The sequence below is a fragment of the Cydia pomonella genome, chromosome 20 (genome assembly GCF_033807575.1).
Source record: "Cydia pomonella isolate Wapato2018A chromosome 20, ilCydPomo1, whole genome shotgun sequence".
In the NCBI taxonomy this organism is placed as follows: Eukaryota; Metazoa; Arthropoda; class Insecta; order Lepidoptera; family Tortricidae; genus Cydia; species Cydia pomonella.
The window spans coordinates 3862067-3879608 of record NC_084722.1 but is presented as its reverse complement, the minus strand read 5'-3'; the positions used below and the strand labels follow the sequence as shown (position 1 = coordinate 3879608).

The following is a 17542-nucleotide window of genomic DNA, read 5'->3' as shown; positions in this document are numbered from 1 at the left end:
TAGAAGCACAAATCAAATTGCACATTCCGGAACATTTTTTTCTTTTTGTCATAGTAAAAAAAAATGAAGGAAAATGTGAATAGTTACACAAGATAAAGTGTGTACGGAACCCTCGGTTCGCGAGTAAAACGAACTCGCATTTGAGCGTTTTTTTTAATTTGTATGAAAAATGCGAAGAATTCATATTTTTAAGTTATTCAACAATCTTTTAATAGCGGGAAAATGTGTATTGGGTAATATTCTAAACTATGGGCGATAAGGGGTAACGCTGATATATGTCAGATAAGTCATATGGACCGTTTTTCGAAGTCAAAACCGAGGGCTTTGTCTACGAGTATGTATATATATATTCTGTCGCTGGTTGTATGGATATGGGATGTCGCGAATATTCGCATTCGCATTTGTATATACGAATATTCGCACCATTTTATATGTTCGCATCTCGCATTCGTATCAAATGAACCGAATGTTTTGCGAATGCGAATGTGCGCTGGTCGCGTCCTGTCTCGTCGACTCGCGTATGGGCAGTTCGCGCAAACTGTTTTGAAGTAATGCATTTTGACCAGTAGTCGGCATTTTTCAACACTTTATAACATCCCGTACTTACAGATTTTTCTAATTAGGAATGATAATAACAACTACATATTTCCTAACATTCGTATTCGCATTCGGACATTCGCATCCTGGGCATTCGGATTCGCATTCGCATTCGCGAATGTGACGAATGCGACATTTATGACAACCCTGATATATTCTGTCGCTGGCTGTAGCAGTTGGATGAACGTGGTTTGCCGTCACCACACTTCGCCAAATCGTCGACTTCCCATTGCGATACAGCGGCTACCGATCCACTAATAAGAGATCTCGGATTACGCGTTTCTGTCACGAATCCAAAGGTCAATTCCGTACACGGCGGCAAGAATTTGATAACTCGAGATATATAAAATTTAAAAAATTTGAGCCTTATGTCATTCTATATTGAGTTCAAATTTCTGTAATGGTATATCTCAAGTCATCAACTTCTTCCCGCCGCTGTGTACCGAATTTTATACTAGTATATTTGAGGCAAATGGCTGGTAAGCTATCGTGGTTCATCCCATTAGGGACGCAGCTGACAAATTGCACTTAACTGCCAGTTATTGGCCATTCCACGGTACCAAGCTCGTTTTGAATAAATTAAAATTTAATAATTTCGATGTCTTTTATTAATGGCTTTACTTTTAATAGCTTTTGCGGTAATGTCTATGAGAGACTTAAGTTTTACACTTGATTTCGGAAATGTCGTTATAAGTAACGAATATTACAGCTTTTTCTTTTGCATTTCCTTATAGGCCAAGCAATAAGAAGGTATAGAGGGAAATGGAAGGAACACAATTTTTTACTCCGTAACTTTGTTTGTACTACTTATATAGTTTGGAGATGAACATATCAAAAGTCCCCGGCCGTAGCCCTTGAGTCAGGGTGGAGAGGGAGGTTTGAAGGTCCCATTTTTCAGTTTTTCACTTATATCTAAGAAACTTTGCGTCTTAGCGACATGATTACTGACTCAAAACGAAAGCTAATAAATTTTCCACAAGTTTAATTTGGTCAAGTTTTTCGTTATCTTGAATAGTTTGCGAGATATACTATCTTGAAAGTTTATTTTGGGCTGTCAATTTTATCTTGATAACTACATCAGTGAAGCTACTAGACGAGACCATGTTTGGTATCGTTTTCGTATACATCGGGAGTGCTTAATTCATTTATGGCAAAAATCTCAACTGATACAACCAACACGACTTGCAATGCATCTAAAGTGGAGTTGAATAGAAAAGATAAATCATGTCAAACAAACCAATTTACCTTAATTTCTTCGTAACTCGGACTTTTTGTGGCCATCATTGGAAGTCATCTTTTTATCAACAGCTTACTTAAACCTTTCATTTATATCAGTTACTAGTTAAAATATAGGTTTGCAATTGCAATATTAATATTTCGTCCAAAACCATCGTAAAACTTTTAGGTTATTCGTCAAATGCTAACAAAATCTGTCATATTTGTTTACATTATTTGTCGTTTCTATTGAACCCCACTATAGCTCGCGATTATTGGTGCATGCCTAGGAGTGCCTAGCATATAATACCAACTTGACTATTAATCGCATTATAAAATACCTACATGTTTTTAATTATCCCCCATTTTATTTGGGAAAAGCAAGCTTTGTTTTTTAAAACAGACATCTAGCGAGAAAGGTAACTAATTTACAGTATGAACCTTCAAATATGTGGCAATTTTAATTCTCAGCTTTAAGGTTTCTTAAACTTCATTACAATAAGATGAAAAAAATTATACATATCTATATATGAACTCGGACTGTTATACCAAATTACCGTAACTTTTCGTCGCAGGAAAAAAACGCACTGAGAACACCGAATAAAACCGAACAAAGGGCCTACCGCGTACTTAGAAAATAGAAATCCCTATCACGTATCGTTCATGTCATCCACGATGATGCGTAGTTTGTCAAATCTAACCTTTAACAACATAACAATATGAGTCAAGGCATGCGTCTTCATGAATGACACGATCTATAAGAGGGCTATAAATGCAGATTCTTAGACAGTTTCGTAACAACTAGAGCAGAATCCCTCTGCATAAACAAGAAATCGAACCATCATTATGCAATCAGTCAAAGTTCGATCAAATGCTGCCTGTAATTTGACCCCAACATTTGCAACATCTGTCGGCAATCGAATCAGAGATCAGAGGTCAGAGGGCAAGACGCTGTTGTCATAATTAATGAAACTTGGGTTTAGGTCTGTATAATGATCGGCAGGTCACAGCTTGAACTGACATTTGTTTTTTTATTGGTTTTATAGTACTTGTACGCAGGACATATTAGTGTTCGGTACAAAACTTGGTCATGGAACACTTATATTTTAAATGAAATTATACAACAAAAAATTAAAACGACGGGCTTAAGCCGAAGGCGTATTCCGGTTGACTTTATCCACGTGAAAAAACAACTGTCATTTTTAAACACCGCGTAAGGGTCATTCTTTGATAATCTTTTTGCGATTGCGCCTGATTGCCACGACTCTGTTCATACATTTTGTATGGATCGCGGCAATTAGATCGAGAATGACCCTCAAAGTAATGGACATTGTCTATATCACGCTGTCACGGAGCAAATAACGACCATTATATTCGATAGAGGTCCCGTCAACCGCGCGCGTGATATGACACAGTACTTTGACACATCACGCACCAGTACCTAAAGAACGAGCGCTGTGTATTGTAGTCGTACCATGACTACCATGATCACTTAAGAATATAATTATGAGAATTGAATAAATACTGAACTGTTTCTAACAATCTATTTTCTTTCCAGTGGTCGACTGCGACGTGTCGCCCTGGGGCGCGTGGTCCACATGCGACACGCGCTGCGGCGCCGGCAGCATGGTGCGCACGCGTCGCGTAATTCGGTCTCCAGCACGAGGCGGCCGCCATTGTCCCTCACTCGTTCAGAGGCGCGCATGCCAAGAACATCAGGGATGTCCGCATGACAGCATGTTGATGCAGCGAGGTAAGACGGTAGGGTATAATAGTACGGAGGGTAATTAGCTCTCCAGCACGAGGAGGACATTAGGTATCCCTTGTTGGTGTAACGTCGCGCGTTTCAGGATCATCAAGGATATCCGCATGACAGCATGCTGATGGAGCGTGATAAGACGGTATAGTATATAATGCGGAGGGTAATTCGCTTACAAATTTATTGTAAATATACCGAAGTTCACTGCTGGATATAAGATCTCCGTTAAAAATCTCGACAACGTCCGGTCGTGCGCTTACGTTATCCAACGGTACCTTATTATTAAGACCTTTGGCTTATGATGGAGCCGAGGCGCCTGACACTTCAGTTTCCTTTAAAAACCATCCCGTAGTCACCGATCGCCATTCAAACAAAAAGAAACATCGAAAGCTTCGGCCCGGACTCGGACCATTCAAGTTTGAGTCGTCTTTACAGACGGTTCGCCTATGACTGTCATTTCTCATAAAAGTTTGGATTTCTTACTTATATGATAATATTAGTTAATTTTAGGGGCTCAGGCAGAAGTATACAGGAACAAATACCTAGGGACTCCTTGCACAATGAGGAGGCAGTTAGCAACCTGAAGACACTGCTAGATTTCGTGGAGGAGCCGGGGTGGCTAGAGTAGTCCTACCTCGTTTTCACGCAAAATAGGTACAATGGTTGTCGATTTGCGGAAAATGCCCAACAAAACTAACTAACTAGGGACCCAGTGGCGAATAACTTTTTTGAAATTTCGAACATACAGTTGTTCATCGGCTATTATTAAGCCTATGGCCTGTAGTCTGCCACGCTGGCTCAATGGGGGTTGAAGACTTCATATACACCTATGAATTTCTTCGCTTATGTATGCAGGTTTCCTTAATAAATAAGCCAAGGAAGTAACACATTATGAATGTCTATTTAAATCATACGTTTACTATCATATTGTTGCAGACGAGACGGCGATGATCTTACCTGGCGCGTTGTCCGTCAGCCGCCACTTCAACGCGACCTCCGATATCCGCAAGAATCTGCGTATGCGCAACCCGGATGACCCCGAGGCCAACGCGCACAGAGAGTGAGTATTACAGGGCGACCCTGCCGCGCGTTTAGATACAGGAAGTGTTTTACCATATCCTGCCATTACGCGTATAGTTAGCATAAGTCAAGTGTTGAGATTTGTCCGTCAGACGTCATTTCAACGCGACCTCCGATATCCGCAACCCGAATAAGCCCGAGGCCAACGCGCATAGAGAGTGAGTGGTGACCCTGATACGCACATAGACATAGGAATAGTAGGTACATTACACACCGGTTGACTGTGCTAGGTATGTAATATGTGATCTGAGGCTTTATTATTCACTGTCCGAGATGTGTACACAATGTTTGTGCTCGACGGAGTCAGAAAGTGGCAAATTTGTTTAGCGCAGCGGGCCGAAAGTTGATGCTTTGCTTTTCGACCAGGAAAAAAACGATTTACCCTGCGAAGCTATCAAAGCACGAAGACCAACATTTCAGGCCTTAATCGCTTACTGGCTGCGTGGCTAATTGGAGTTGTTAGCAGGAATGCGCAGAAAAATGGTGACTTAAAAAAGATTTAATTCTTGGTCATTTACCGTATTTCCGGTGTATTGTTATTATTCCTTGGATTTCACAGGCCTGTAAATCCCGGTCTTTTGAAATATAGGCTTGACTGGGGATGTAGATCCAACACGTAGAGTCACTTTGGAGACCTTTAACGTCATGTAGAACGCCTGCTGTAACCTGTTTACAGGCGCAACAATAGACACCCATAAACCGGTCGCAGCAGGCATTGGGACTATTGAAGTGAACAGTATAATGGTCTATGGATTGAAGTTTGGGTGGACAATGAGACTGGGTTATTGCAAAGACGTCCGGACACCTGCCATAACAAAGTTTTCACTAGTTATCGAGGTAGGCGGGGACTTGCCGCCCACTAGATGGCCCCCAAAAACTGCCGTCCTGAAGACTACCAGGTTACTTTTCTTAAAAATAACAACATTTATTTATTTTATTGATAAAAATGTTTACATGATATTACAGTTGAGCCAATATGTCACGAAACTTAGACTAACAGCAATAATAAATATAAGAATTAACAATTATATAAAAACAGTAATAGCACATTGACAAATTGAATTGAAACAGTTGAGCACCTAGCATCCATCGCCTCACAGAATCTCAAGCATTCACTACACACTGCCGCCCATCGCCACGCAAATAGGTCGCATTCAGGCGTCGATGCCAGGAGCGCATTGAGCAGAGCAGTGAAAGGGCGCGGGGCAGCGGCGAATATATTCTCGTACCTTATTCAATTTAACCACAACAGTCCATAGTTTTATCAAAGTAATTGAATAAAGTTTTAAAATTGCAAACCCCTCACGGTTTAACGTAATCAAGTTTTCTGTTGCTAACCAACTGAAATACAAAATGGCCGGTTCACCACTATTTTATATGGACTTTTGTTTTAAAATAGTTTAACATACACAAAACATAGGTCATTCTGGGCATCAGGGACAGAATAAACAAACTACCCAAACAGCAATGAATTGTAAATTATTAACAACAAAAGCCAACATTGTAACTCAGTAAGCTTTAATATATAAATCGTGTCCAACGCCAAATTCGATTTTCGCTAGGGTTGCCACTTCGAGAAAGAGTCTTGTGGTTTTATTTAGGCAGCTGTTTAGGTCAAAGTCAGCAAAATTTTGTTATAGTAAGTAGATCTCGATACTGGATTCCCTATGAGTTTTTATACAGATTCTGATTTCTCCATACATCAGTTAGTTTTAATACCAAAACGCTTATTGTTTAGTAATCGACATCTCGCATCGAATAGCGGAATTATCATTAGTTTTATATAAATAGGGAATAGTAAATTTTTTTTTTTGTGGCAACCCTATTTGCGGCGGAAAATCCGGTATAATCAAACTAGGCTCCATTTTGTGTGCCTAATTAGCACGTAACCAGCGGACACTGACTAACGCAGACAATATACACACTTAACAAGTACATATATTACCCAATCAATGGCCTATAAACCTATGCATGCACGTAGAATACCTAAATAGATGATTCAGTTAATGAAATCTGTGCTCTGTTGAGACTTGTAACAATGATGTTGCCCTATGCCGAGCGGTCTGGCCTAGTGGGCCCTGCCTATGAAGCCGATGGTTCTGTGTTCGAATCCCGGAAAGGGCACAATAACATACCATACATACATAATACATACATATTTATGTATGTATGTATTATGTATGTATGGTATGTTATTGTATTATATTTGGTTGTTGTTGTTAAAGTAGCACCGCCCACCCAGGCAGCACACAAGTCATATAACTGGCCAACAATTTAACCTTATGCAGGGTTAAGCTTTATTATATATGTATAGAAGCTGTGTGTATTGCCAAGTTCTGTATTAAAGTTGTTTTTTGTTATGATAATGCTATTAGCTGAGTTAGTTCTGTAATTTGCCGATTTTATTTCTTAAAGCTGAATAGTCATCATAAATAGACCTGTTACTCAAGAGTTTGTGTAACCTTTTGTATAACACTGGTATAAGATTCTATTATCCAGCAAAGTACTGAATAATTGAGGTTCTGTTCTCTTTTAGCTGTATTACACACCACATCTTGACAGTTACACAGCTACTGTATAAAGTAGGGTGTGGTTCCTGTTATGAAGCATGTAGTTAGTTAACAGAATTTAAGGTAGCTGTTATAACTACTTTATGCCGCTTTAAGTACGAAATTACTGTCATGTGCAGCTAACTGGGGTAAAAGCAAAAGTAACAGATTCTTATGCAGAAGTTGGCTGAGTATTCACGAAAAGTAGACATATTTTAAGCTAGCAGAACTATTTTGTAATATTTGTCAGCATTTATGCGGCTAGTAGTTTGACATTTCGATTTCGTGCGCGTTAAATGTGTTGTGTAAATATGCCGCCTATCAAAAAAAATGCTAAAAACATCTCTAATTCATGGAAAAATAGAAAAAGAACAGGAGGCATACGAAGAAAGTGCTTGCGCGAGTATGAAAACATAAAAAAATCTATTTGTGCTAATCCACAAACGACTGAAGGAAGTTCTTCCAGTTCATCTGATCCAAGTACAAATCAAGTGCGACCACAATCCATAGAAACGGGTTCCGTAATAAATAATTATGAATCTACATTGTGTGAAGATTATGAATCAATTCAGAGGTCTGAAGATAGTGATGCGAGTTCCAATAATTTTGAAAAAAGTGAAACGGAATATGAAAAAAATTTATTATTTCGTAATAACTTAAAACAATGGGCCATAAATAAAAACATTTCTCTAGAAGCCTTAAGGGAATTATTAGCTGTCGTCAATCACAGATTGCCAGGAGTTTTGCCAGTAGACCCGAGAACATTATTACAGACTAAGAGAAATGTCGTAATAAAAAAAATTGACGGTGGAGAATACTGGCACAAAGGACTAATTGAACCTTTAAAAGAAATAATAAATTTTGTATGGCTGGAAATCCCTGAATCTATACAATTAAATTTGAATTTTGATGGCTTACCTATTTTCAACAGTTCGAAAAACAGTAGGATACCCCTATCCTACAGGGTAGGTTACACGACATTCATTGACTGGGGGTACGAAGTTCGCCGGGTCAGCTAGTTAATTTATATATAAAAGAGGTCTTGCAGATCCTTACTACAATAAACTACAATCCTTTATTGAAAACATTTTACATTTTCAGGTGTTTGCAACTTCAACTCTAGGCATGGATGTTTAAAATGTACGACTGTAGGAGAATACTCGCATCAGTATCATACTGTCGTTTTTCCAAACTCAAGATGTCCTAAAAGAACAAATGAAGAATTCAGAAATAAGAAATATAGAGATCATCTAAAATCTGATACACCCCTTTTAAAATTACCCATAGATATGATCGAAGATTTTCCTATTTCCGATTCATTACATCTGATTGACTTAGGAGTCATGAAACGATTACTCATGGGATGGCGTGATGGAAATTTTAAGAATCTTACTACAAAATGGCGAGCTGACGATACGCTGAAAGTAACACAGTTCTTACTCACCTGTAAACTACCCTCCGAAATTCATAGATCCATGCGAGGTCTAGATGAGCTTCATCATTGGAAAGCATCTGAATTCCGGTCATTTTTCTATTATTTGAGTATTGTTATTCTGCCTGACTTTATGTCGAAAGGACCCTATGAACATTTTTTGACTCTTTTCTGTGGGGTAACAATTTGCTCTAGCCTAAAGTACAGCTCAATTATGGTAACTACATTACTAGCAACATTCATAATCTGGTACATATTACTGATGAAGTTCGTAAATTCGGCCCACTTAACACCTTTAATTCTTACCCTTTTGAGAACAAACTGTACTGCATTAAAAAAATGCTTAGAGCTGGCAACAAGCCATTATCACAAATAGCTAAAAGGCTTACAGAGAGTGATTGGAATGTTGAATCTAAATTAAGTAAAGCGAAAAATGAAACTAACCAATATCCTGTCATAAAAACAAATAGTAAAAATAGAAAAATAATAGATTTTGGTAAGTTTGTAATTTCTAACAAAATACAGGATAAGTATTTTATGACTACAGAAGAAGAAATTATAGAAGTGGCAGAAATAACCGATGAACATATCAAAGGGTACAGAATTGAAAATGTATCTGACATCTTCGAATTACCTATTAAGTCTTCATATCTTAATATGTTTAAAACAGGTGTACAAAATGGAAACCGTAAAAACAGAAATCATAAGTTTCAATAACGTTAGCTATAAGTTTGTAGTAACTACAAACAAAAATGAGCTTTATTTCATTCCTCTATTACATACATTAATAATTTAAACTGTATAGACCGTATTCCAATTGCTATGTATTTACTTGGGCACGCTTCTGTTTAGTAACTAAGAACAGTAGGAAGGAAGGAAAGGAATGAAAACCAAGGAAGGAATACTTATCTTGATCACATGCTATTTATAAAAAGTGTTGGATATTTGACTAAATGTGTAATATTAATGTGAATTGTAATAAAACAATTATTTAAGTCAATCAGTCTTCCTTTTATTTTCAGTACAAAAATTTTTGCTAATTCATCCTCTGCTTCTTCGTATGTACTATAGTTTCTTCTTTTCATTACACAATTATAGGTCAACCAATCTGTCTGGGGCTGGGTACTATCATTTTTTGCGAGTATATCACCGTACATCTTAGGCCAACGCAATATTCCTTTGACTTCCCATGTTTCGGGCACAGTACAAAGTTCTACCTTGCCTTTTCGACGAGTCGACACAATTTTAAACGGCATGTTCCCTGAAAAATATCAATAACTTAATTAGTACGTACTTACCTTAAGTAGGCACAACTGGCCACTTGAAATAACCTAAATGTTTTTTGCAAGGCACAACTTACATCTATCTACATTAGTAGCGCAGCGGCTCAACCTACCTATCCTGTGTCTGCCACTTATCAACTTTTTAACCCTATCTGCTATATTCCACAAACGGCCGTACGCATGCACTCTGATGGCAGACTGACTGACTATACTGTGTTTTACGGCGGAGCGAGTGGGGAGGCGGGGGGGTTAACACACCTATGCCGCGCGCCCGCACCGACCGAACCGAGGAGATTACCTAAACACTACAGAGGTGTAGTAAGTAGTTAAAACCTACTATACTTACTTATTTATTCTGTACTACATTAATTACGTTAGTTGTAATTTTTAGTGTCGTAACACTTTTTATATTGAATAAGTATTAACTAATAATAAATCTGAATATGATTAGAGCTAAAAAAAAACAAATACTTAACAAAGATATAGACCTAGGTCTATACTGTGGGTTTTCATTTATTTTATGACTGAATCCTAATTGTTTGATTTATATTACGAGTGTGTATGATTATAGAACAGTTATCGAAAATATGTTGTGGGCAGAACACTTTTAACCAGAGAACATCTGAATAAGTGGACACATAAGGTCTGTTATGCAGACATTAGACGAGGAGCCGCTGTGCAAGCAGACTTTATTCAGAATGAGCGTCGCCATAATGAATAACATAACCTATTAAATGATGAGAAATTTTATACTCGAAAACTCAATTATGATAACAAAATCGGTATAATATTCTTGTAAAAAGTATTACAAGGTTACTTTTGAACCCTCAAATGGTATAAGAACATAAAAAATATTTCACTCGTAAAAACAAACCAACGACGAAATGTTGTTTATTTCTCAAAAACCTGGCTAATCAGGTAGCGCGTAAAATTTTTGCACGAAATGTATATATGAATACACGGTAAAGTTGCATGCGCACCTAGAATTTATTATTTCAAGCACAAATAGCGTATAAAATTATTTACTTACCGCTAGGACATTAAAATTTGGCCATTTATTTTCTGCTGCTAGCTGTCACTCACCAAACAACGCGTGCACTTTTAATTTATTTTTGTGTTCGATTATGTCAACTTCAAATTTAATTTGAATAAATTCTCGATAAAATGTTCTGAAATAAGCTTAAAGCTGTGTATCATCTGAATATCTGAGCTTTGAAGAACTAAGCATATAGTTCATTCATCATTCATTCATCTTCTGGATAACAGAGCTGTAATACTTGCATAAAAGAACAAAATGCTTTTATGCAGAAGATACTCAGCTTGTCGTACAATTATTCAAAACTTATCCATGTGTTATATTGCTATTACTCAGCTATTAGCGGTATAATTTTGTGCCCAAATTGCTTGAGTAACGTCTGAGTAAGCGCCAAATCAGCTAATTACGGTAGTCTTATTCAGCAATTCGTTTCTGTGACTGCTATTATAAAAAACTTACTCAGAAGGTTTGTGCTGGCTGGGCACAATCTCTCTGCTTTGCCTAAAGGTTGACTGGTAGAGAATGCCTCATGGCATTAAGTCCGCCTTTTGTACTATAAGGTTTTCTTTTGTGCAATAAAGATTAAATAAATAAATAAATAAATGTATTGGTGTGATGAGCACAAATATTTGTTCTTGAGTCATGGGTGTTTTGTATTTATATATTATATATCGTTGTCTGAGTACCCACAACACAAGCCTTTTTGAGCTTACCGTGGGACTTACGGCCCTATTCGAAGAATGATTAAGACACGTTTAAGATCTTTAAAAGATCGATAGCTAAACAACATGTCGAAATTGACATTTATTTCGATTCCGCTGTGATCCCAATGAGATCTATTTACAATATTTCTAACGTCAGAGTGACATTGGTTGCCTGAATCGAGCTGCTTCTGTCATACGACATACAAACGATATTTAAATGAGAACTTATCTAAACCGGAACTTATCGTTATCGTATCTCATTCTTTGAATCGGGCCGTTAGTCAATTTGTGTAAGAATGTCATATGTCATATATTATTTATTTATTTATTTAATATTTATTATATGCGTTGTTGGAACACAGAGCTATTTTGTCGTGTATTCTTTATGTGTGTATTGTCTAGACTGGATCGCGAATATTCGCTGTCAATGGGTAAATCTCGGTAGCTCAGTTTTTTCGCGATTTCGGCAAAGCTAGTATAACCTATATAATAAATAAATCGTAAAGTTTAGCTAATATTTAATAAAACGCGAAAGTTCTCGCTACAGAAGCTCTATTTTAGCAATGGAAATGGCTCCTTAGACAAATATTTGTGCTGTTTCACGCGTTATGCCTTATAATATCATATTGTTCTCGTACTTCGCCTAGGTGCAAATACAAATACACATCATTCAATTTTGCACCTTACTTCATAAGGATTAAGGTATAGATTTGGATGGGTTTATTTGTGTATTTTCTGCGTGCTTATGGTTGTTTGTACGAGGCACAGGTTTGTTTGTGTTAATGTTTTCATTAGAAAGGGCCATTAATATTGTAGGGTAATTTAGTTGGTGTTGTGATGGGAATAGTTGTGACATATAGCGGCGGCAGATCGTAAAATCAGGCATATCATGTAAATTCTAGGCATATCGTGAATCGTGAAAATTATTGTCCCGTTCCATCATATCAGTTTGCCCTTCGGGCTTTTGAAGCAACCTAACTGACATATCCTACCCTATTGGTTGAATGTAACTAACGTCAAAATATGAACTTTACGATCGGCCTGATTTAACGATCGGCCGCCGACAGGTACACCCCAGGCCAAAAGTATGGAAACAAGCTTATAAATATGACAATAAAAAACTTGGGTTTTCATGCGGTACATTTTTATATTACCCATTGACAATTAGTAAAACAAAATATTTTAAAAGTAAATACATATGTGATTTGAATTCTGGTTACCACAGTTGCCAGTTCAACATTTAGTAAAAAGGCAATTAAAAAGGGCAATATAGTCTGTCAAGCCATTTCCGTCAGTAGAGAAAAGCGGCAAATTAAAAAAAAGCGGCCAAGTGCTAGTCGGACTCGCCCATGAAGGGTTCAGTACCATTTATGACGTATTAAAAAAACTACTTACTAGATCTCGTTCAAATCAATTTTCGGTGGAAGTTTGCATGGTAATGTATATCATATATTTTTTTTAGATTTTTCATTCTGTTATTTTAGAAGTTACAGGGACACACTTTTTTCACTTTGGAAGTGTCTCTCGCGCAAACTATTCAGTTTAGAAAAAAATGATATTAGGAACCTACATATCATTTTTGAAGACCTATCTATAAATACCCCACACGTATGGGTTTGATGAAAAAAGATTTTTCGAGTTTCAGTTCTAAGTATGGGGAACCCCCAAAATTTATTGTTTTTTTCTATGTTTGTGTAAAAATCCAAATGCGGTTCATAGAATACATCTACTTACCAAGTTTGAACAGTATAGCTCTTATAGTTTCGGAGAAAAGTGGCGGTGACATAATCGGACAGACAGACGGACATGACGAATCTATAAGGGTTCCGTTTTTTGCCATTTGGCTACGGAACTCTAAAAATAGGTGCAAAGGGTTATCGTCCCATAGAAAATTTAAATTTCGCGCCGTTTTCTACCGACAAAGTTGTTTGACAGACTATATGCAATTTTTGCTTATGGCGTATTTTTGATCTTTTGGTGTTAGCTTACGTATACGTTTGGTAACCAATATACAATAATAATAATAGAAATATGAGATATTAACGAAAACAACCGTGTTTCCATTATTTTGGCTTGGGGTGTGTATTAATGGGAGGTCACCCCCCCCCCCCCCCCCGCGCTTCCTGTTTTTCGCTCCAAGATCCAAGTGGGGTTAAAAAATACATTCCTCGTTCGCTCGGCCTTTTATATCGCACTTGTCCGTCAATTCCCTATTTCCCGGCTTTTATTGTAACATTTTCTATAGGCGAATATCGGATCCATAGTTACAGTTCGCGTCATCCACGATGACGCGCAGATTTGTCAAATCTAACCTTTAATTCTATGATTATACGAGTCAAGACACGCGTCTTCGTGAAAGACACGATTTATATGTATTGAGATTTCGTTTTCTTTCACGTTATTTTAGTTACGCAACCCGCAGCGATCGTAAACCTTGATGTGTCGTAACACACAGTTTGGGAGGTCTCTTGTTTGTCGTCAGGGATCGTCAACCTATTTTCGCGATGTGCCGATAGTGTCAAGTTTTTGGGATATCGTAAATATTGGTTAGGCTGCTCGTAAAGTGCGGGTTTACTTTGATTTATCGTTAAGAGGGTTTTGTTTTGTTGAGCTGGTGTAGGCGCTATTTATTGTCTTATGGATCAGTAACATTTAGTTGGTACTCGATACATATAATTGCAAATCGGTTTTAGACAACCGATCAAATTACCATCAAGTAAGACTAGGGACAGGAGGGATAACATTAATTATTAGTTAATTATTTATTATTCATGTTATGTTTTACATTTGCTTTTAATGTACTTCTAACCCCTAGGTATAATGATGGTACTAACAAAGTTTTATGAACTTTTTAAGGTTCTCATTTTTTTTTATTAAACAACGGAAATATCAGCCAATTATATGAACGTGGCTGATAATCGTGTACTTTTTACAGTTTTTAATCTTAGTGTAAGTACTTACTTACCTTAATTTTTCAACTAGCCAAGTAAGTAAATATTCTTTATAGCACCAATAATTATACATTTTACATACACAAATAAATATACAATGTATATATATATATATTATACATATACTACTTTTAGGGATAAGTTAGTCTTTGTACATAACATTTTTATTTTTATTTTGTTTTGTCCGTTTTATGTTAACCTGTTTATGTGCAATAAAGTGACATACATACATATATGAATTAAATATTATTAATTTAATTAAATAAGTTCATAGTAAAAAATATTGTCTAGTATAATTATCCGATTTGTCCCCAGTTACCCCACTAGACGGTATTTCATCGGTTTATTTGTGCCAATTAATGGAAGCGCTATTCCCGTCATAATAATTAAAATAAATAAACTATTCTAAATAAGAATATGTTACCATTATTTTCGTTTACATTTTGCGGGAGTTGCGAACGAATCAGGGACATTTCTTTCTAAAAAGTTTCTAAAGTGGGAACCCTTTTGTAACTTTTGGGCAGGCATATTTTTGCTTCTATATTAATTCGCTGTCAACAGTTACTATAAAAAGCTCGTATCTCGTAATGCCATGTCATATGTTATGTCTCGTAATGTTGTCAGTAGGTACAATGCTGATCGGTAAATTTTCAAAAATAATGACGCGGTCATAATTAAGTGTAACTTGTCGGCGCGCTTAATAGAGATCTAATAGATCGAAGACCAAAGGTATAGCGGCATCGTTTCGAGCGATGGCGCCACAATATTTAGCCTATGCCCGGTAAGAGGGCGCCACTTTTTGATATTTCACAAATTTAGCACATATCAGTGAAATAATAAGGATCAAAGTCAAATGGCGTTCTAAAAATTTTAATCATGTGTCGAAAGATGGCAGTAAATTTGCAGTGGCTACAAAGTTTTCTTTGACAATCCACATCTATTTCAAATTCTCTTTAGTAGAACGTAGATAACAAAATGTCATTCCAATTTTGACAGTCGGAAATTGTTTCAGATACTGCGTGGAGTTCCAAGTGACCAAGGTGTCGAAAGCCTGCCATCTGGACTCGGACTACAAGGCGCTGAGAGAAGGTATGGATTTGACGGATTAAACCTCTCGGATCGAATGACGGTTCCTATGACAGTTCATTTTGACTTGGAGCTGTTAAGTAATACGTTTGGCCCATTGACGGTACGGGTCTTACGGGCACTAAGAAGGGTGCTAGTTGTCACTCACAAATTTGAGCCAATCGTTCAGTCTTACGCAACTAGTTGCGACCAATCGCGCGCGTGATGCTAATTCATCAACCAATCGCGTTGTGGTGTTAGACTGCACGATTGGCTTGAATTTGTGTGCGTGACACATTTTGAAGTGTGTGAAGCTCGAGATCTGATGGTAGAATCTATGAGGGATCGAGGAAACTCCTCATATGCTAAAGGCATACATATATTTTTGTATTTTCTTTAACAAATGACAATGAAAAAAAGTGACATTTGATGATGTGGAACTGCTGATTATGATCAGAATGGAACTATTCAATGATGCATAGTTCACGTTTGGCGATTTGTCCTCTTAGCGGTATGTTAAGCAAATTAGATTTCCAAGACAATTGTATGAAATCCAAAATCAACAATAATCTTTCTTTCACCTGTCGCCCTCATTGAAGTCGGTTTTTTTCTTATTTTTTTTGTTTGAATTGTTTTTGTGTTGTTGTTATAGTTATTTATTCAGTTTTTATATTATCACTCAAAATTGCCATACGCCTTATGATAGTGACATTCTGTTGTGCCTCGTTGATCAGATTATTCTATGTTAACGTCCATTTTGGCCGGAAATTTGGCCTGCACCGGATATTGATTCCATTTGAATACAGTTTTGTATTATTTTAGTTGCACCAAAAACCGTCATTCAAAATATATAAGGTGCTAACATTCGCTGCCATATTTTAAGAGATGGTTCTTTACATTAAAACAATTAATTTAAATAGGAATTAAGAGAACTTTTTATATATTTTTTCTTTATCAAACAAAAAAAAATTATAATTCTAACTGAAAATTATGTGCATTTAATTGACGCTTGATTGTCATGTCAACAATTTATTGTTTTAAATGTCATTATGGTTTGGCGGCACGTGAAGTGGCCAGTTATGTGTTGGGTAGTAGAGGTTCTAGAATCTGTTCAATGAAGTATCATTTAATTATCTCATTAACAGGGTGTTTTTCCGTAGCAGTTTTCTAGAAAACATTATCATAAAGCCTATAATGTCTCATACTTGAATATACTCCTGGAACCGAGTACTATCAGCTGTAAATATATTGGTAGCATCTTATATAGCACGTCTTTAATATGATTAACATAAAATAAATCTGTTCGCATATTATTTATTGATATTTTAGCTACGAAAAATAAATTTAAAAAAATATTTTCATCATTCAAGTTTTGAGAATTCATTAAGCACAACTACTGAATTAATTCTTCAGTAACTGGGCCCACATTTTCATTTTAAATTGCAAATTGATTGCATTTTCCGTTCCTGATATTAACCTCGGCTTTCAGTTAATGCTGCTGTCCACAATTTGGCTGCTTGTATTTATAAATATACCAATTTCCGATTCGGTTTTATAATAAATAATGCCTTTGCTTTGCCTTTTTTTTAAATTGCTTTGAGTATTTAATGAGGAATACAAGTTCATAATATATTATATATAGAAAATATGTAAGAGACATCTTAGACGAAATAGGTATATAGGTAAATACAAACTTGTATACATAGAAAACCGTCATGACTTAGGAACATAATATACATAATGTTCATCACAAACAAATGCCCTTACCGGGATTCAAACCCGGGACCATCGGCTTCATAGGCAGACCGGTCACTAGGCCAGAGCGATCATCATCAGATCAGAAGTCAAACTGCTTACGCCACAGGTCTAGA

The 17542-nt window shown here is 36.7% G+C and overlaps 1 protein-coding gene across 1 annotated transcript in view; it reads left to right on the top strand.

Moving 5' to 3' along the window:
• The window catches only part of LOC133529182 (somatomedin-B and thrombospondin type-1 domain-containing protein-like), a 135139-nt gene that overhangs the window by 110588 nt on the left and 7009 nt on the right, over positions 1-17542 (top strand). Inside the window, exons 3-5 of the mRNA XM_061866835.1 lie at positions 3371-3565; positions 4508-4631; positions 15619-15695. Coding sequence (XP_061722819.1) covers positions 3371-3565; positions 4508-4631; positions 15619-15695 — 396 coding nt within the window. The remainder of the gene's footprint in view (positions 1-3370; positions 3566-4507; positions 4632-15618; positions 15696-17542) is intronic.